General features: G+C 55.8%; 1 protein-coding gene across 17 annotated transcripts in view; it reads left to right on the top strand.

The window, feature by feature from the left end:
- The window catches only part of PCBP3 (poly(rC) binding protein 3), a 238,106-nt gene that overhangs the window by 200,634 nt on the left and 17,517 nt on the right, over positions 1–19,955 (top strand). For all 17 annotated transcript variants that reach the window (XM_069567246.1, XM_069567253.1, XM_069567307.1 and 14 more), the window contains 6 exons: positions 10,203–10,357; positions 12,582–12,605; positions 13,408–13,440; positions 13,803–13,919; positions 14,641–14,772; positions 15,481–15,609. In XM_069567246.1, the coding sequence (XP_069423347.1) occupies positions 10,203–10,357; positions 12,582–12,605; positions 13,408–13,440; positions 13,803–13,919; positions 14,641–14,772; positions 15,481–15,609 (590 nt within the window). The remainder of the gene's footprint in view (positions 1–10,202; positions 10,358–12,581; positions 12,606–13,407; positions 13,441–13,802; positions 13,920–14,640; positions 14,773–15,480; positions 15,610–19,955) is intronic.

Consider the following 19,955-nt stretch of genomic DNA (forward strand, 5'->3'; position numbering starts at 1 on the left):
AGCTTCATTAAGTGGATTGGGAAATGTTTCTCTTCTCCTCTGTTTTCTGAAGTAGATTTTGTAGAACTGGGATTAACTCTTGAAACCGTTGGTAAAATCTCCAGTGAAATGCTTTGAATTTGGAGATTTCTTTCCGGAGGTTTTCAAGATTATGAAGCCAGTTTCCTCAGCTGCTAGGTAGAGCTATTCAGATGATCTATTTCATGTTAGGTGAGTTGCGCCAGTCTGCCTTTCTCAAAGAGCAAGCCAGTTAACCTGGGGTCAGTTTGTTCATGTGGCCTTGTTCCTAGCGCTTTGTTAGCCCTTTGATGTATGCGGGGTTCTTAGCTATAGCTTCTGTTTCACTCCTTATAATGGTGTTTCGTCTTGTCTTCTTTTTTTCTCAGTCACCCTAGAAGTCTGTCAATTTTATTAACCTTTTAAAAGAATCAGCTCTTTATTTTATTGATTTTCTTTAGTTTCCCTGTTTCCAATTTTTATTATTTCTGCATTATTTCCTTCCTTCTGTTTACTTGGTTTTATTTTGTTCTTATTCTAGATTCTTAAAATGAGAGCTTAGATTATTTATTTAAGACTTTTTCTTTTTCTCTGAAATGTATTTTGTGCCATAAATTTCCCTCTAGGCACTGCTTTGTGTTTTGCAAATTTTGGTATATTGTATTTTTTCAGTTATATGTATTTTATTCAGGCATACATGATACAGGCTTCCCTGATAGTTCAGACAGTAAAGAATCTGCCTGTATGCAGGAGACCTGGGTTCAATCCCCGTCAGGAAGGTACCCTGGAGAAGGGAATGGCTAGCCACTCCAGTATTGCCTAGAGAATTCCATGGACAGAGGAGCCTGGTGGCCTACGGTCCACAGGGTTGCAAAGAGTCAGACACAACTGAGTGACTAACACACACACAGACATGATACATTCAGGTCGACATGTTTTTATAATCCTTGAGACTGCCTCTTTGACCCAAGGATTACTTCAATGGGTATTGTTTTAGTTTTCGTGTGCTTGGAGACTTTTCTGTTATTTCTGTGATTGATTTCTCATTGGATTCCTTTGTGATCTGAGAACATACCATATGATTTCGATTCTTTTAAATGTGCTGAGGTTTGTTTTATGGCCAAGGGTGTGTTCTGTACTGGTGTGTGTCCTGTGTGTCCTGCTGGTCCCAGGCGTGCTGTGGATGTTGACTAGGTCCGGTTGATAGATGGTGTTGTGAGTTCCATGTCCCTACTGATTTCCACCCAGCTGTTCTTTCAGCTGTCGAGATGGTACTGAAGTCTTCAGCTGTAACTGTGAATTTCTACATTTTTCCTTTCAGTTCTGTCAGTTTGTGCTTCACATATTTTACCGTCCTAGCGTGTGATTCATATGCTATTAGGACTGCTTGCTGTGCTTCTTCATGGATGGACTCATCGTTATATAGTGCCTCTCTCCACCTTCCCTGGTGGCCCAGACGGTAAAGCGTCCATCTACAATGCTGGAGACCTGGGTTCGATCCCTCGGTCAGGAAGATCTGCTGGAGAAGGAAATGGCAATCCACTCCAGTGCTATTGCCTGGAAAATCCCATGGACAGAGGAGCCTGATAAGTTACCATCCATGGGGTCGCAAAGAGTCGGACACGACTGAGCAACTTCACCTTCACTTTCACTTTCTCTCCACCTTTGATGATTTTCAGTGCTCTGTACCCACATTTTATCTGACACTCATATAGCCACTCCTGCTTTCCTCTGATTAGTGGTGGCACGACACACCTTTCCCCAGAGTTTATTTTCAGTCTGTTTGCATCTTTGTAACTGAAGTGAATGATTTTTTTATTGACAGCATATGGGTGACTCATTTTTCTTAGTTCTCTCTGCCATTCTGTTTCCTTTATTGATAAATTTAGACTATTTGGACTTCCCTGGTGGCTCAGACGGTAAAAGCACCTGCCTATAATGCAGGGGACCCGGGTTCGATCCCTGGATCAGAAAGATCCCCTGGAGAAGGAAATGGCATCCACTCCAGTACTCTTGCCTGGAAAATCCCATGGATGGGGGAGCCTGGTGGGCTTCAGTCCACAGGGTCGCAAAGAGTTGAACACGACTGAGCGACTTCACTTTCACTTTGGACTATTTACATTTAATGTAGTTACTGAGAGGTTAGAACTTAAGTTAGCTATTTTATTTTTTGTTTTCTGTTTGTTCTTCCTGTTTGTTTCTGTTTCCTTATCACCTGCTTTCCTGTGGGTAACGCAACATTTTTATTGATTCTATTTGGATTTATTGATAGTGTTCATGAGTATCCCCTTTGCAGCTCTTCAGTGATTGCCTAGGTATTGCATTATATGTGTATAATTAATAGGTTCTGCTCATGGAAGGAGGCATTGCCCCCACTTCCTCACCCACCACCCATCACTTAACTCCCAACTCACTGCCCCTGGTGATTTCTTTCACAAAGGAGAGCAGGCCCTGGGTTCTGTGGCTAGTTGGTTCCTATTGCTGGCAGCCTCCCAGAATTCCTGGCAGATGGAAGGAGGGGAGAGTTGGGTGGGAATTAGGACCAGTGGCTCCCGAACATGGCTTTGCTCGAGAGGAATCCGGAGAACCGTAACTGCAGCCTGTGGAACTACCTGGGTTTCCTGAGTCAGGCCCCGCGGGGCGGCACACGCACCTTGCTCAGTGCCGAGGCCTCCTTATTCTGCCACCGCAGATGCTCTGTTAGCGTAGGTGCTGTCACCATAGGAGGCCAGGTGAGCCCTGGGCCAGCAGGGAGCCCTGGGATGCCGGTGGGGGGATCTCCTTTCCCAGCCGTGAACCTCATAGCTCCACCCCCTTCCTGGGATGGGACGGCCTGTGTACCCGCTGCCTCGGGGGCATTCCGGGATTCCGGTCAACAGTCCTTCTCATTGCTTCCCCAGGAGTGCGCCCAGCCCCAGTTGCTGCCTGGGGTCTCATGCTGACCGGGGACTGGCTCTCAGGGGGCCCCACACTGGGGGAGGGGATTTCCCTGGTGGGCCCTGCTCTGTGGGCCCAGCCCTCCTCCAGTTCCTTGGCTCCTGTGTCATGATAAGGGTTTCCTGACAGACTCTTCCTCCCTGTTTACTCCCCTTTTTAGGACAGCACAATGCCTGGAGCTTAGTCATGGCCAGGGAATATGTGTTGAATTAACAAAGTTATTAATTACCAGTTTCCTACAAGGCGAATTTCAATCTGCATCTTGCATGAATGCATTTGTGAAGGAGAGAGCAGGGGTGAGAGCAGCTGGCACTGGTCCGGGCACTAGCCTTTGACGCACGTCCTCTGTCATACCCAGAGGTATCCAGCAAGGAGAGGCCACAGTGGCTCCGCCGGGCGGTGTCCCTGGAGGGGCCATCAGCAGGCTTTCTCGGGTACCTTCCCGTTGGGGGTGGCTGCTCAGCAACAGGATCATCCTCTGCGGTGACCAGCTGTGTGGCCTCACGTGTAACTTCACCCTCCTGCTGGCCTCCTAAAGGCAGCTTCAGGCGTTCACCCAGAGCCACCCACCCCCTGACGCTGACTTCTGAAATCCACCAGTTTTAAGTGAAATGTAAGTGAATGCATTTTACACGTGGGAACAGAACAGTACTGCAGTGATGACAGAGTTCCAGTGAATGGCCCTTACGTGCTCGCTTCTTGAATGTACCTCTCTGGCCTGCTTCCTCCTTAGATGTGGAGCAGTCGGCGTGGGCGAGTGCAGGCTGGAAAGCTTCGTGGGACAGCCGGGGCCAGCGGAGGGGAGAGAGGAATGTAGGGGTCAGCTACAAGCCCCCCGCTCCCCATGTGTGTCCTGTGATGGGAGAGGAGTCCAGTCACACAAAAGCCTGGGGTCTGCTTGGAAACTGCTGGGTCTCTGCCCTCTGCCCTGACCTGCCCAGTCCTGAGTGTGGGAATGTGCTGGGCTCAGCGGGCTCCTCAGCCTCAGGCGGCCTTTCTCTCAGACAGACTCAGCAGCCTGGACCAGCCATGGGCGAAAGTGGGGCTGCATCTGCCCACCCAGGGTCCCCTCAGCCTCTCTCCCAGCCCCCAAATCCTGCTCTGGGAGACAGTCAGTGCTGGGGACTCCTCCCCCTCTGCTCCCTGGTCTGTCTCCCCTCGCAGTGCGAGCACAGGACTTGGAAATGGCTGTTAGATGCGCTCCTCGGCCCTGGGCACACACCCAGCTGTGGCCCCGGCGTCCTCGAGAGAAGGACACGAGTGCGTGAGATGTCCTGTGGGCACGGGATCGCAGTCCCAGGAAACCTGCCCCACCCTCCCCCCCAGTTCTCCCAGCCTGGCATCAAGAAAGACCAGGGGAGCTCTCATAGGCGGACGGAGCACCCCAGTGACCTGGGTGCAGGGCCCACAGCAGGGCAGCCCAAGCCCTCCCTCGGATGCCACAGACGTGGAGTGTCCCTGCCCCATGCTGGGCGACCCCAACGGTGATGCTGGGGGCCGTGCTGGGCGCCACAGGCTTTCTGTACAGAAGGGGCCGGAGCAAACGTGAGACTGGTTGAGGGGGGGCATGCAGTGGGTTCCAGTCGCCAGCCAGCCTTGTCCCTGGAGTCACCCTTTCCTTAACTCAGGCTCAGGCTTTGCCTCAGGGGGCAAGGTGACACCTGTCCCCGAGCAGAGGAGCAAAAGCAAAGCGATCAAAGTGGATTTGTGTCTCCTGAGCACTGGGTGGGGTCGATTTGGACAGTTTCCTTACAGTTGGAACTGACCTGAGGAGGTGCCCTGGCCACGCTGAAGGTCCACATCCCTGGTTGGGAGGAGCCACATGGTTTGGAGACAGGGTCGGGCCTCAGGCTCGTCCAAGGCAGCACTGGGGTCTCCTTCACCCTGTGTGGCGGGGTGTGGGCTGTGCTGCCCCCGGGAGTGACTGGGCGCCTCTGGGTACTCACCCCGTGACCACATGGCCAGAGCTCTTGTCACCATCATATGGCGTCAGGGTGACCTTTCCTGCCCAGCCCTCGACCCAGAAAGGACGACGGTTACACAACCCAGACATGGGCACTGACGTCCCTGTGACTGCAGCCTGTGTTCGGGAAGTCGAGTGTGTCCGGTGGAGACATTGGGGGGCAGGGAAGAGCACCCAGGCTGCGTTTCTGGAGGTGACACAGAGGAGCCGAGAGGACACATGCGTTGGATGTCCTGGGGGCGTGCAGGGCGGCAGGCAAGCGAGTCCGAGGCAGGAGCAGAGCCTCGGAGATGAGCCTAGGGACCAGGCTGCGGCCTGGCATGCCTGCAGGGGTCCTGCACCGCGCGGGGCAGAAACTGTGCTTGCAAAACGCAGCTGCAGTTTTCCCAATTTGATGGACATTCTAAGACCACAGATCCAAGAAGTTCAGTGAGGCCCCAAGAACCCAAAACACAAAACACATCATAATCAAAACCAGTGACGAAGAGAAGCGCCTTTAAATATGCTCGAGAGGAGGGCTTTCCTTTCAAAAGACAAGGGGAGACTGCAACAGACCATCCCCTCGGACAGTGTGCAGGTCGGGTGGCAGAGAGCCCTGTCCACCTGGGATACTGCGCCAGACGAAACAGGCTTCCAGAGATGGCGGCGTAAAGCTGTCCAGAGGCTCCAGAGCTGAGAACACATCCCCAGCAGACCTGCCCGACCAGATACAAGGGGGGATTCTTACAGCAGAAGGGAAATGGTAGCATGGCCACGCGGGTGAGTGTGAGAGACATTTGTATTATTATCCAAATCCCTTTAAAAGGGAGTTGACTGCCTGCAGTTAAAGTGCTGTGGGATCTATAACAGAAGTGTGGCAGTAACGTGCAGAGGCCTAAAGAGGCAGGCACCGTGCTGTGGGGTTGTGGTGCGCCTGTCTGGCGGCGAGGCCGCAGCCCACGGACTGAGTCAGATCCAGCATCTGTGCACAGGCCCTGAAGCCGCCCCCTGGATGAAAAGACCCAGAGTGGGGACTGGTAAGAGAACAAAGGAGATGAGGTGGAATCATAACGGGTGTGCCATTAATCCAAAGCATGGCAGAGGAAAAGTGGACCCAGGGAACAAAGGACAGATGCGGTGATAGACTAAATTCCCCCGCAGCAACAGTCATGCGAACGGTCTCAACACCCCCAGTTAAAAGACACATCATCAAAAAAGATAAAAAATAAGGACCAACTATATGCTGCCCACAAGAAACTCACTTTGAATATAAAGACACAAGTGGAAAATAAGAGATGGAAGAAGAGACTCCATGCTAACACTAGTAATTAGTAAGGTCAGGTGTCTATGTTAATAACAGAGTAAGTTTTGGAGTCAAGAATATTACCAGAGATAAGGGAGGATCTCTCATCATGATCCAGGGGTCACTTCGTCCCCAGAACGTAACAGTACTAAAGGTTACAATGCTAACGATGGAGCCTAAAATACACGAAGCAAAAAAAGCTAGAACTGCAGGAGAAACAGATGAACCCGCGCTCACAGTCAAGAGATGCCAAGATCCCTGCTCGGCGATGGACAGAAGAACATCACAGGAAGAACATCACAGCCGTCCCTGCTCTAATCCAGTCTGTGGAACACCCCCTGCAGGTCAAGATTCCTGCTCAGCGATGGACAGAAGAACATCGCAGTCGTCCTTGCTCTGATCGAGTCTGTGGAATACCCCCTGCAGGTCAAGATTCCTGCTCAGCGATGGACAGAAGAGCATCACAGCCGTCCATGCTCTAATCTGTGGAACACTCCACCCAGGTCAAGACCGCTGTTCGGTAATGGACAGAAGAGTGTTGCAGTCATACTGGCTTTATGTGGAACTGCCCACCCAGGCACACAGACCAGAGATAGACCACATTCTGGTCCATAAGCAAGTCCTCGATAAACTTAGAATATCTCAAGTATTACAAGATATGTTCTCCAACCATAACAGAATTAAATTCGAAATCAATAGAACACCATCTAGAAAATCTCCAAATATTTGAAAATTCAGGAACACATTTCAAAATATCTCATGAATCAAAAAAAGAAATCATAAGAGAAATTTGAAAGTATGTTCCCATGAGTGGACAAAAAGCATAAATATAAGAATTTGGGGGAGGCAGCTAAAGCCACACGCAGAGAGCCGTTTATAGAACTAAACCTTTAGGGAAAAAGTCAGACTTTGAGTCCATGCCATTACCTTCTTTCTAAAGATACAAGAAAGGGCTTCCCAGGTGGCTCAGTGGTGAAGAATCCGCCTGCCAATGCAGGAGTTGCAGGAGAGACAGGTTCGATCCCTGGGCCAGGAAGATCCCCTGGAGGAGGAAATGGCAACCCACTCCAGTATTCTTGCTCGGAAAATCCCACTGACGGAGGAACCTGGTGGGCTACCATCCATGCTGGTGCAGAGTCAGACACGACTGAGCAAGTGAGCACACGCACGAGGACACTAGAAAAGAGGAGTAAATGGAACCCTGCCCCACCATGTGCCCAACCTCAGGCCCAAGCAGAACTTGAAGAGAGAGCCAGGATGAGGGTGTCCGTCAGAAATCGGGTGCCCTGGGCGGGGGTGCAGGGTGAGACCTGGACTCAGGTGTCATGGGTGGTGTCAGCACAAAGCAGCATTTAGACCACTGCTGGACAGGCTTCCGGGGGGACGAGAAGAGGGCCCTGCCAGGCCTGATGGGGGCTATATCTGCTTCTCCTCTTCCTCTCATCAAATGGAATTAAATGCATTAAATCCCCAGCGTGGGGAGGACAGAAGGAGGGGTTCTTGTCAGGATCTACCAGTTTCTGAGCGCCCAGTGCAGGGAGAGCTCTCTGATGACCCAGGCGTCCAGCTGGGCCCCTAGGGATGCGGCTGCTGCTTCTTGCCAAGCACCCCTGGCAGCCACAGGGACGGGAGCGAGGCTGGCACGTGGGGCGGCCTCAGGTGGGAGGCGTCCCGAGCCTGGCGGGGCAGCCCGAGGATAGAGAGTCCTGCCTTCCCTGTGGTGCGGGGCCGGCTCTTCAGGGTCAAGGGTGCCCCTGGCGGCCTTATTGGCTCCTGGGGCTGCTCCTGTCTGCAGCAGTCCATGGAGGCGAGGCCTGGGACGCCTGCTCCTGGCACGTGAGTCAGGCTGGCACTCACTGGCGCGTGTGATGGATGGCGGTTGACAGCCCTCAGCCTGGAGCACCCCTGGCACTCGCTGACCCACTTTCTCCTCCGTGGCTGGAACATTTACATAACAGATGGCCCCAGGGCCCTGCTGTCCGCCCCCAGAGGAGGTGATTCTAATTACATAGGAGGCGGAGCCGCGTTGCTGGCCTGGCCGCCCTTGCTGGTTCGTGGGTGCCTGGGTGCCCACCTGGCTGCCCTCTGCTGGTTCGTGGGTGCCTGGGCCGCCCTGTGCTGGCTTATGGGTGTCTGGGTGCCCACCTGACTGCCCTCTGCTGGTTTGTGGGTGCCTGGGTGCCCACCTGACTGCCCTCTGCTGGTGCGTGGGTGCCTTGTGCACACCCCAAGCTCGGGGACACTTGTGGGGTTGCTGTGGGGTGTCTGCCCGGTGGGCAGTAGGTCTATTTGGCACCACTGTGATCCTCTGAACGAGACCATCCCCTCCTTTCTGGGTTCTTCTTACCCCTGCCCTGCTGCCTGCCCTGTCCAGAGCTCTGCAGAGTCGGAGCGCCCTCAGACACAGTGCCAGCACGCGAGGCTGGTTACTCAGACATGGCCAGTGAGGTTTTTATTTCAGTGTCAGTAACCCCGAGTGGTCGGTGGCTTCCGTACTGGTCAGCTGAGACAGAGCACATGAGTGTGTGAAGGTGATGTGTTTACACGCTGCTGTATCACAGCACCGTGCACCAGCTGTCTCAGGACCTCCGCTCCTGTGGGCAGGCGGGCGGCGTGTCCCCCAGCGAGGGGGGCTTGTCCTCCATCACCGAGCAGCTCTGCCCACCTCTCTGGTGAGCAAGGCTCCTCCTGGCCCTCTCCTGGGCTTTTTGTGGGCCTGGGGCCCGGTCCCGGGTGAGCCACCTGGCATGGCCCCCTGCCTGCCCTTCCCCTGCCTTCTGTCCACCAAGTGGTGCTGTCAGAACCCTGTATCTGCTGCTTGGCCGAAGCCCTCCCTCTGCGCCAGCCGCCACCCGTGCACCCCACAGACATGGGCACAGAGATGCCTGCTGGCGCTCCCGAAAGGCCCCAGCACCCCGCCCCTCCTGACCCGTGCCCACCAGTCGCACCACCTCTCATCCCTTTGTTCCGGGAGTCCCCTCCCCACACTGACCGCCCGATTCTGCCCTTGCCTCCCTGACCTCCTTCCAGTCCTCATCACTGGCCCCTGTGGCCGCTCCACATCCTGCGGGAGGTGGCCTGTCCCCTGGACCTGGACTCTGTGCTCACCTTGACTGGAGGGGAGGTGCTCAGCTCTGTCAGGCCGAGTTCCATCAGCCAAGTCCCCTGCACACACAGTGCGCTGTCCCCATCCTCCTGCTCCCCTGCCTGTGACCACCCCTTGTCTATAGTCTTGTACCAGAGCCTGAATGTTGCCAGGAGGGTGAGGTGCTGATCCAAGGCTCTGCAGGAAGTATACAGTAAGCGGACCATGATACCGGATGTAAAGCATTTTCTGAAAACTTGGTAAAGTGGGGACACTCAGCAATTTCACAGTTTGGTTAGTGGAGACGAATCCACTTTATTTATTTATTTTTGTATTAATAGCATCCTTTATTGGAGGAAGTGATTAAGGTATTCTTTTTTTATTTTTTACTTTATTTTACTTTATAATACTGTATTGGTTTTGCTATACATAAACGAATCCACTTTAGAAATGAGGATAGCTAAGGAATCGCAACTCTAGACCTCTAGGGACACGAATCTGTGGTCTCCACGTTTCTTAAGGCTGAAGGGAGGGTTCTGGCCCTGGTGTATTGGGCAGTGGACAGGGCCAAGGTGGCAGCAGAGCAGACACCCCCCACACATGGAGGTCCCCAGGCTGACGGGGTCACCCCTTCCCCTCCAGCCACTCACGGGCCCTCGTCACGGAGGCGACACTGAGCCCAGAGCCCTGCGTTAACGGGCAGGCCGGGTCAGTCCCTGGCGACCTTTCCCTGGGACCTGTCCCCCACGTGCCTGCAGCCCCTGCAGGGCCCACAGCGCGAGTCCTGGGGCGCCCTTCCCTCCCTCGTGTGGCTGGGTGCCCCAGATCCCTCTGCTCAGAGCCCCGCCTTTCACCCCAACAGTGTGGGAGGCCGTAGCCCAGCCTTGACCTGGCCCCGTGGGCAGACCCAACCCCTGACGTGAGCCCTCCCTCACCAGGTGACACCATCTGGGCCCCATCTGTCCTTCCTCACGGCGCCCTCGGCACCTTGAGCCACCACCCCCAGCTGCATTTTGGAAGAAAGATGGAGTCCAAGGTCTCGGAAGGTGGCCTGAACGTGACGCTGACCATCCGCCTGCTGATGCACGGAAAGGTACGGGCCTGGGGGAAGTGGAAGCTGCCCACGCAGGGGCTCAGTTCCGAACCAGGCTTCTTACAATTCCAAGTGATCGCGAACTTGCATCGCCGTCCCACGCCTGCTCCTCCCGGAGCCTCTTGCGCCTGAGCCGCGCTGCTGCCCAGCCCTGCCGCCTCGTGCGTGTCCTTCACGCCAGGGCGCCCTCCTCAGGACAGCACGCTGACTGACACGCCCCCACTTGTGCCCGCCGCCGCTCACCCCAGGGCTTCCCTTCACCCAGCACTCCCCACACTCCCTGTGCCTTTTGCCTTCGGCTTCCCATCCAGCTCTTTTGTAAAGACAATGTCCCTCACTCCCTCGTGTTGGCCTTTTCTGCTGTTTCCTCGCCGTTGGCAGGAGTGACCCAGAAGCCTTACCATCAGAGTGCAGATTTCAGGGCGTCATTGGTGGGGGTGCCTGCGGGCGCCTCCCTGCCCCCTCCACGGTCATCAGGGGTCCTTGCTGGCAGCCAGTCAGGGGCTGCGTGGCTGCCAGCATGCCCCTTGCTTCACTCGCAGCTCCTGGACGTGGGGCTCCTGTTTGCTCCTGTCACCCCACACTGTCCCTGTCCTGCCATGACTGGCTCTGATGACCACATTGCCCCTGACTTGGCCGTGGTGGTCGCATTGTTCTGACAGCAGCCCCTCTGGCGTAGAACACTGCTATCGCTCATCCTGCTTTCCTCCTGCTTCTGGAACTGGCCCAGAGACCCCGACTCCCCTAAGTGAGGCTGGTGGGCTGGCCTTAGAAGCCCAGGTATGGGCGCATGGGGTTATTCATGGCTCTCGGGCTTCTGTGGGTCCCAGGCAGGGCTGGGGAAGGTGTGTTTGTGTATATGCGTGTGTGTCTGTGCACATTTACACACTACTGCTTTCCATGTTTATCTCTGTGCTGGGCCCCTGAGCTCACACCCCCAACTCCAGTACAGCAACACAGACTTGTCCTAGCTCCGTGGTCCATCCTTGTGGGCAGCAGGAGGAACCTGGGGCTGCAGAGGCTGGCCTCATGCCCGAGGCCCTGCTCTCCCTAGCTCTCTGGAAGCTGGAGCTCACACCTGGCACTCCCCTTTCTGTAGAGGTGAAGGAAGGGTGACCACCTACCCACTCCCAGAGTGGGGTGACATTTGGTTAAGGTTGTCGGAGGCTGGGTGTGTACCACAGAGGGCAGTCTGAGGTCAGTTACACACCCCACTTCCAGCAGCAGCTGGCACAGTGAGCACCCAACCCTCCCCTGGGAGGTGAGGTACCCCAACCACCAAGGGAGCCCCCACCCAGCGCTTGGCCACCACTGCTGCACACAGCCCCCAGGGCAGCCCCACAACACAGACCCTCCCAGAGTCTGCCCCAGGGCACTGTCGTTGTTGAGGGCTTCGCTGGAACAAGGAAGATGAGTTTAATTGTGGAAGCTGCTCTCTGCAGCTGAAAGCCAGTGGGCCCTGCGTCCCTGGGTGGGGCTGCCCAGCGGGGCCCGAGGGTTTGTCCTGGGTAAGAAGGTGCCATGATGGGCAGTCCTAGCTGTGAGCATGTCTGAACCATCGTGAGCCCCAGGCTTTAAAACTATGGCAGGGTGTTGAGACATCTTTCAATGTTCTCTGCGTGCGCGTCTGTGTGCGCGTGTGCATGGTCAGTCGCTCAATTGCGTTTGACTCTTTGCGACCCTATGGACCATAGTCCGCCAGGCTCCTCTGTCCGTGGGATTCTCCAAACAAGAATTCTCCAGGCAAATGGATTGGCTAGCCATTTCCTTCTCCAGGGGATCTTCCCGATCCAGGGTTCGAACCCTTATCTCTTGCATCTCCTGCATTGGCAAGAGGGTTTATTTATTTATTTATTTTTAACCACTGAGCCACCTGGGAAGCCCCTTGGAATGTTCAACCGTTTTTAAAAAGGTCAAATAGCAGTAGCACTAAACTTTAACATCACAAGGTCATCGAGGGAGATTTTACCTTCACCTGTTTCTTGCAGGCTCCCTTGAGGCCTAAGTGCACAAGTGATGCCTGCCAATGTGTCTGTCGAGAAGGCAGCTTGCCATTCTCTTTGTCTGTCCATCAGAGGCAGGGCAGCCTGCCGCCTGCCCTCTCCTGGCTGCCGGCCTCCCCTGCCGCTCGAGTTCCAGCCAGTGGGCGGTCTCCCACGCCTGTCACAGGCATCCTGCTCCCTCTGCTCTCTAACATCACCTCTCTCTGCTTCCTTTCCTACAGGAAGTTGGCAGCATTATCGGAAAGGTAATTATTGAGTAAACTCTGCCTCTCTTGGGATCTTAGGGGGAAGTGAGGCCCAGAGAGCCCGTGCTGGGGTGGGCGTGCACCTGTGTGCCGCATGTGCAGAGAGGGTCCCTTGGGAATCCTGCCCCCTGCCTTCAGGCTGCACCCCCGAACCTGTCCCATCGCCTCCTGTTGTCTGGTCCTGCGGGCACTGGGAACCCTCCCCTGAGGCCACCCCATCCCCCAGGGCTCTGTCCGCCAGTCCTTCTCCCCAAGTTTGACCCATACGAGTCCCCACGTCATTCCTGGGAGCAGTGTCCTGCCTCCAGCCTGAGTGTAGTGAGTCCGTTCGCACAGAAATGCCCCCAGAGAGAGCAAGCACTGGTGTGGAAGCCCATGCTTGTGGGCAGGCAGGCCAGGACCCCCTCCCCAAGTCCTGTGGCTGTCTAAGGCTCCCTGGTCCCACGTGGTCCTTGAACAGTGGGGGCACCCCTAGAGCTCGGAGTCAGGCTCTTTTTCACAAGCCACTCTTTTTTGAGGGGTTGTCCATTGGCCTAGTCCCCACTTTGCCTGTGGTGAAGATGGAGAAGGGTGCAGACCTGCCAGGTGGAGCAGGTGCCCAGGTCAGACGTGGAGGTGCATCAGGTCTGCGGGGCCAGGCCCACCCAGCCTGCGGCCTGGGCCCTGGACAAGGGGGCAGGGAGGGCTGGGGGGTCACCTGTGTCGGGCACCGAGTCTGGCTTTAAGGGCTGGGGTGTCTGGCCTCCCGGGCCTGTGGCAGAAGCCCAAGTGACCCCCTCCCTTGTCTGAACCTCTGTTCCAGAAAGGAGAGACCGTGAAGAAGATGCGTGAGGAGGTGAGTGGGCCCCCCTGAGCCCAGCGCCATTCCTGGGCGGGTGGGAGGGTGGAGGCTGGGCCTCCCAGCAGCTCTGCACCCAGCCCCACAAGGCCTGGATCCATCAGGAACCCCATACACCAGGGATGAGAGTGAGGGGTGACCGTGGGGAGCCCTCAGTGTGCACGCTGGTGGTTCAGGCACCCTCCTGGGTCACGGCCAGGTCACAGCCCACTCATTAGGATAGGACTGGTCATCAGTGCTGCGGTCCAGGTGCCGCCAGCCTGTGGGCATCTCTGGTGGTCAGTAGGCCTGAGGACCCAGCCCGCTGCCAGCCCAGTAGCTTGAATCCAGTTTCTGAGGTTTGCTCACCTTCCTCCCAGAGCGGGGCAAGAATCAACATCTCGGAGGGAAACTGCCCAGAGAGAATCGTAACCATCACGGGCCCCACAGATGCCATCTTCAAGGCTTTTGCCATGATCGCCTACAAGTTTGAAGAGGTAAGGGGTCCCCGCTCTGGGCGAGGGGACCTCTCAGCTCCTCTGCCTCCCCCAGAACCTCCCCACCAGTCCACCTGATAACAGACCAGTGCCCCTCCTCCCGAGGCTCACCTCCCTCACTGAGGGTTTCCTCGGGCCTGGCCCCCAGAGCACAAGCCCTCAGGGAAGGCCTGGAGCCTGGCAGTGAGGAAGCGGTATGGGGCCTCAGCCCTGTCCACAGTGGCTGACCCCTGGGGTGGGCAGCTTGGCTCAGATGTGGGCACAGGGAGCCCAAACATGGGAACCAACACACCTTTGTGCCTGTGCGCTTCTGTGCCCATCTGCCAGTGAGTTACACCTCAAGATGTTTACGTGTTTCTGATGTTTTTGAAATTGCTTAGTTATGTGATCTCTTTACTGAGAGACAACCAAGCTGGGGAGTCAATCTTTCTGTCAAATGTATCACCCTCTGTCCAGATGTCTGCCCCACCAGGCCTGAAGGTCAGAGGTCAGACCCTGAGTTTGGGCACCCTGGGGGCCCATGCTCCACCCCACAGCAGCACTGTGACGCTGGAACAGGCCTATCTGGGGGTCTCCTGGTGTTCTCCAACCTCCCTCTCCTCATCACCTGAACCGGGCCCAGCCTCGCAGGCCCTGCAACCAGCCCAGCCTGCCCCCTTCCCCAGTCCACAGCAAGCCTGTCTGGGCTCTCACAGTGGTGTGCATGCCTCTCCCTCCCCAGGACATCATCAACTCCATGAGCAACAGTCCAGCCACCAGCAAGCCTCCGGTGACGCTGAGGCTGGTGGTCCCTGCTAGCCAGTGCGGGTCCCTGATTGGCAAAGGCGGCTCCAAGATCAAAGAGATCAGGGAGGTAACAGCCCTCCTCCCCCACCCCAGGGCCGTGAGCCAAGCGGGTCAGGACACCCCTGGGCAGAGCACCGGCCCCCTCCCTGCTGACCCTGCAGCACGGAGCTGGGAACGGGGGAGGGACGAGCACAAGGCAGAGAGGCCAGGGGATCTCCGATGTGGGTGTCAGGCACAGGCGCCAGGCCTGACTTCTAGGACGGGGCCCCAGTGCATGGGCTCTGCCTGCCCAGGGAGGTGCCTGGGAGAATGCTGAGCCACCCACTGGGGTGGAGGTCGCCTGAGGTGTGACCCCACACCCATATGTTCATCTCCAAGGAAAGCCTTCCTCTCTCAAGGGAGGGCAGCCCCCAGCCTGACTCCTTCCAGGAAAGACGGCCATATAGTTCAGGCCCCAAGACTGGAGTCCATCTTTGTCTGGGACCTCAAACTCCACACAGAGGAAGAATTCCACATATGTGGGGAAAAAACCTGTCTGCTGAGATGCCCCTCCCCCCACCCAGCATCACCCCTCCTACACAGGTCCATGCTGGCAGCAGTGGTCTGCGCCAGACGGATGTGGCTGCCCACGGGTGCTCCAGATGGAGCATGTAGCGGGCGTGGAGGGGTGACCTGAGGCAGCACCTCGTGGGCATCCCGAGGGCAGTCAGGACATGTTGCTTCAGTGCGCGCCGCCCACCTCAGCAGGGCCCCATCCAACATCCAGTCTCTCCAGTCCACAGGTGCCCAGGTCCAGGTGGCCGGGGACATGCTGCCCAACTCCACAGAGCGGGCAGTGACCATCTCGGGGACCCCGGACGCCATCATCCAGTGTGTCAAGCAGATCTGTGTGGTCATGCTGGAGGTACCGTCTGTCTGCAAGTCCGGGCTCCTCGCCCGCCTGCCCCTCACTACACCCAGCCCTTTTTCTGAGTGCTGGAGGTTTCGGGTGCCCTGAGGATTCATTTGGTCAGCGTTGCCTGGACTGGGCCTCAGGAATGGGCCCACGTCCCTGATCCAGGCTCAAGGCAACTTGAGTGAGAGCTGTGCAGAGTGTGTGGGCACTGTGGGAGGGCTGCCAGCCCTGCCACCTCAGGGTGGGATCTCATCTTCCCTGGGGATTTGGGGAGAGAAGGTGGTGGGGGCACAGGCCCTGCCAAAATCTATGGAGTTGAATGAAGAGTCCACGCAAAGGGGCAGGCCTTAAAAATGGTGCACCTCTGTCCTGAAGACAGGTCTATGCTAAAGACAAGTGTGCACTGGAGACAGGTGTGCACTGGGCCCAGGTGTGCACTGGAGGCAGGTGTGCCTTGGTGGCTGGTGTGCTGGAGACAGGTCTGCACTGCATGCAGGTCTGCACTGAAGTAGGTGTGTACTGGAGTCAGGTGTGTACTCGAGACAGGTGTTACCTGTGGCAGGTGTGCACTGGACGCAGGTGTGCACTGGTGGCGTGTGTACACTGGTGGCAAGTGTGCAGAGAAGGCAGGTGTACAGTGGCGGCATGTGTGCCCTGGAGGTAGGTGTACACTAGAAACAGGTGTGGCTTAGAGGCAGCCATGTACTGGAGGCAGTTTTGTGCTGGAAACAGGTGTGCACTGGGGGCAGGTGTGCACTGAAAACAGGTGTGTATGGAATCAGGTGTACATTGGTGGCAGGTGTGTGCATGAGACAGATGTGCACTGAAGACAGGCGTGCACTGGTGGTGGTCATGAACTGGAGATAGGTGTATGCTGTTGGCAGGTGTGGAATGGAGACACGTGCCCTGGAGTCAGGTGCGCCCTGGAGTCAGCTGTGCCCTGGAGACAGGTGTGCCCTGGAGTCAGCTGTGCCCTGGAGACAGGTGTGCCCTGGAGACAGCTGTGCCCTGGAGACAGCTGTACCCTGGTGCAGGTGTGCCCTGGGGGCACATCAGGGCTGGAGATGCAGGTGGAGTGCAGTGGCCCACACCGCCGCCAGGCCCCCTGGCTGGACTATGTGCAGGCACCAGAGACACTGCTGAGGCACAGCAGGCTGTGCTTATGAAAGCACAGGAAAATGCCCACAGTGCGAAGACAAAGGGGTGGAGAAAAGCATCAACAGAAGGAGAAGTAAGGAAGGTGCAGCTGAGCAGAAAGGAACCTCTCAAAATTTTGAGGAAAATCCCAAGATTTAAGTTTCAGTCAATACGCAAACTGCTACAAGATTAACTAAAGTTGTCAATAATAGTTGCTGGTCTTTTTAAAGCTAAAATGCAGTCATCAGGCCTCTAACGGAAGGTTTTACTAGCTGTGCTGGTTGCCTGGCCATCAGGCCCTGCTCCCCCACAGTGAAGCCATGGAGCGTCCACCCTGGCTGACTGCAGTCCTGCTTGGATGCTAGCTCGGGGGCAGCAGGGGCTCTCCTTTTTCTGTACTTGAAAGTGAAAGTGAAGCCGCTCAGTCGTGTCCGACTCTTTGCGACCCCATAGACTGTAGCCTACCAGGCTCCTCTGTCCATGGGATTTTCCAGGCAATGGTACTGGAGTGGGGTGCCATTGCCTTCTCCAGGGGATCTTCCCAACCCAGGGCTTGAACCCGGGTCTTCCGCATTGTAGGCAGACGCTTTACTGTCTGAGCCACCAGGGACGTCCTTCTGTACTTGACCTGGCGCTAAAGCACCATGTCCAACTTCTTCAAAAAAAGTTGGTATTGATTTTATTTTCCTGAAGTGTGATATTGGGAAGTCAGGTGTGCCCTGGAGTCAGGTGTGCCCTGGACAGATTTTCCTGAATGTTTTTTTTCTGCAACATCCCCTACACTGGTCCTGGTTATGAACAGTGTCTTCCTCAGTCCTGGTGCTGGGACCACGAGTGGCCAGGAGGGCAGGTGGCCTGCAGGACCTGGCACCCCTAGTGTGGCAGACACCCCAGGAAGTGAGGAAGCCCATGCCAGCCTAGTGGGTGGCAGGTGCCCTGTGGGGGTGCAGGGCAGAGATGTGAGCCACCCTAGGATGATGAGGTCTGAGCGGGACCTGTGGTCTCCTCAGGACTCCTCATGCGTGGCCTTGCCTATGCCGCATTCATGGTCAGACGTGGCCCCACAGAAGAGCCTGACCTGTAGGCTATAGTTGCTTGTGCCCCCGGGGCCGTGGGAGGCAGACTGAAACACAGGCGTGTGTGATGGGTCCTTGTGGAGGTGGGGGGAACGAGGCCTCCTGTCACTGGTGTCACAGGGCTCCCAGGAGAGGCTGCTTACTGGGGAGGGAGCATTCTCACACCCAGAGGCCCCTGGCCTGGTGTTAAATGAAGAGTGTATGGAGTTTTGAGCTTTGGGGTGGGGCCTCCACCTGAGAAATCCCCACCGAGGGGGGGCGGGGCTGCTCGAGGTATGGCTAGTTAGGTGGAGAACGTGAGTATCAGGGCCCCCAGGGAGGTGTGCTCAGAAGGCCTTCTTCCATCAGAAGTCAGAGGGGATGGGAGCTAGACATCAGGGCTGGTGCAGTGTGGGTGCTGCTGTTGGTGGGGTCAGAGGGCACCGTGGAGCAAGGGTGATGGCTAAGGCTGAGCAGCACAGAGTCCACCCCCACCTCTGGGACAGAGAGGGGGTAGCAGTGGACTGAGTCCTCCACTTGCACCAGTGGAAATGGTCCTTCAGTGTAGTCATGCTTCCTGCTTGGTGACCATGAGGCACCCTGAGACTGCAGAGAATCCCCTGAGAGGCGCCTGGTCACAACCAAGGGCGAGCCAGAGATGGAGAGACAGGAGCCCTCCTTTACCCAAACACAGGTCCCTGAAGCAGCCTCTCTGTGTCACACAAGGTCACACAGCACGTCCAAGGTCATACAATGTGTCTAAGGTCACACAGCACAGCCAAGGTCACGTGGACATCCAAGGTCACACAATATATTTAAGATCACGTAGTACATCCAAGGTCAAACAGCATAATCAGGGTCACAGAGCACAGTTAAGGTCACACAGCACATCCAAGGTCATACTGTGTGTCCAAGGTCACATAGCACAGCCAAGATCATACAGTATGTTCAAGGTCACATGGACTTCCAAGGTCACACAATTTATTCAAGATCACACAATACATCCAAGGTCATATAGCATATTCAAAGTCACACAGCATAACACAGTTCATACAGTGCATTCAAGGTCACACAGCATAACCAAGGTTGCACATGTTCAAGGTCACAGTGTGTCCAAGGTCACATAGCATGTTCAAGGTGATACAGTGTGTCTGAGGTCACACAACACAGCCAAGGTCACACAGTGTATTCAGGATCATGTAGTACATCCAAGGTCAAACAGCATAATCAGGGTCACAGAGCACAGTTAAGGTCACACAGCACATCCAAGGTCATACTGTGTGTCCAAGGTCACATAGCACAGCCAAGATCATATAGTGTATTCAAGGTCACATGGACTTCCAAGGTCACACAATGTATTCAAGATCACACAGTACATGCAGGGTCACATAGCATGTTCAAGGTCACACAGCACAACCAAGGTCACACCACTGTGTTCAAGGTCATACAGCACATTCAAGGTCATACTGTGTTCAAGGTTGCAGTAGCAGGCCAAGGTTACACGATGTATTCAAGGTCACATGGTGCAGCCTGGGCTGCAGAGTTGAAGCCACCAGCCAGTCTACGGTCCCCATATCCCTGCGCATTCCTTGGGTGGGAGCACTCTGAAGTCATACTGCCTGACGGAGGCATGGACTGGGCCTGGGTGGGCAGTGGCCTCAGGAGCTCCCTGCGGGGACAGACTGCTCTGGTCCCCTAGCTCTGCCCCGGGCTGGTGGTGCAGCTGACTTGGGACTACAACAGCCAAGCCCATCCCCGTGGACTCTGCTCCCAGGGAAGACAGTTGCCCAGGCAGCAGCTGGCAGCGGGCATGACTGCTCCTGACCCAGGGTTAGGCTGACATCGTCAGACCCTGGCATACTTCTGGTACCTGAGAATATCGTGCACCCCAAGACACAAATCCTAAAGTTTTGGACACAGAATAGTGGAAGGAAGTTGTAGCAGATCTCATCACAGCTGTGGACTATTTCATTTGGACTCTGAGGTGTATTAAATGATGACTCTTTTGTCAATAGTGAAATTGGATGTTTCTAACTTTGCTGAGATGAGGCCAACTGAACATCAGCCCAGGCCAAGTGGAGCGCCATTCTGGGCACAGAGTCCCAGGGCTCTTCCCGAGGACTGAAGGCAGAGGCGTCCCCTCCAAGCTTGGCTCCAGGGAAG

The sequence above is a fragment of the Ovis canadensis genome, chromosome 1 (genome assembly GCF_042477335.2).
Source record: "Ovis canadensis isolate MfBH-ARS-UI-01 breed Bighorn chromosome 1, ARS-UI_OviCan_v2, whole genome shotgun sequence".
Taxonomy (NCBI): domain Eukaryota; kingdom Metazoa; phylum Chordata; class Mammalia; order Artiodactyla; family Bovidae; genus Ovis; species Ovis canadensis.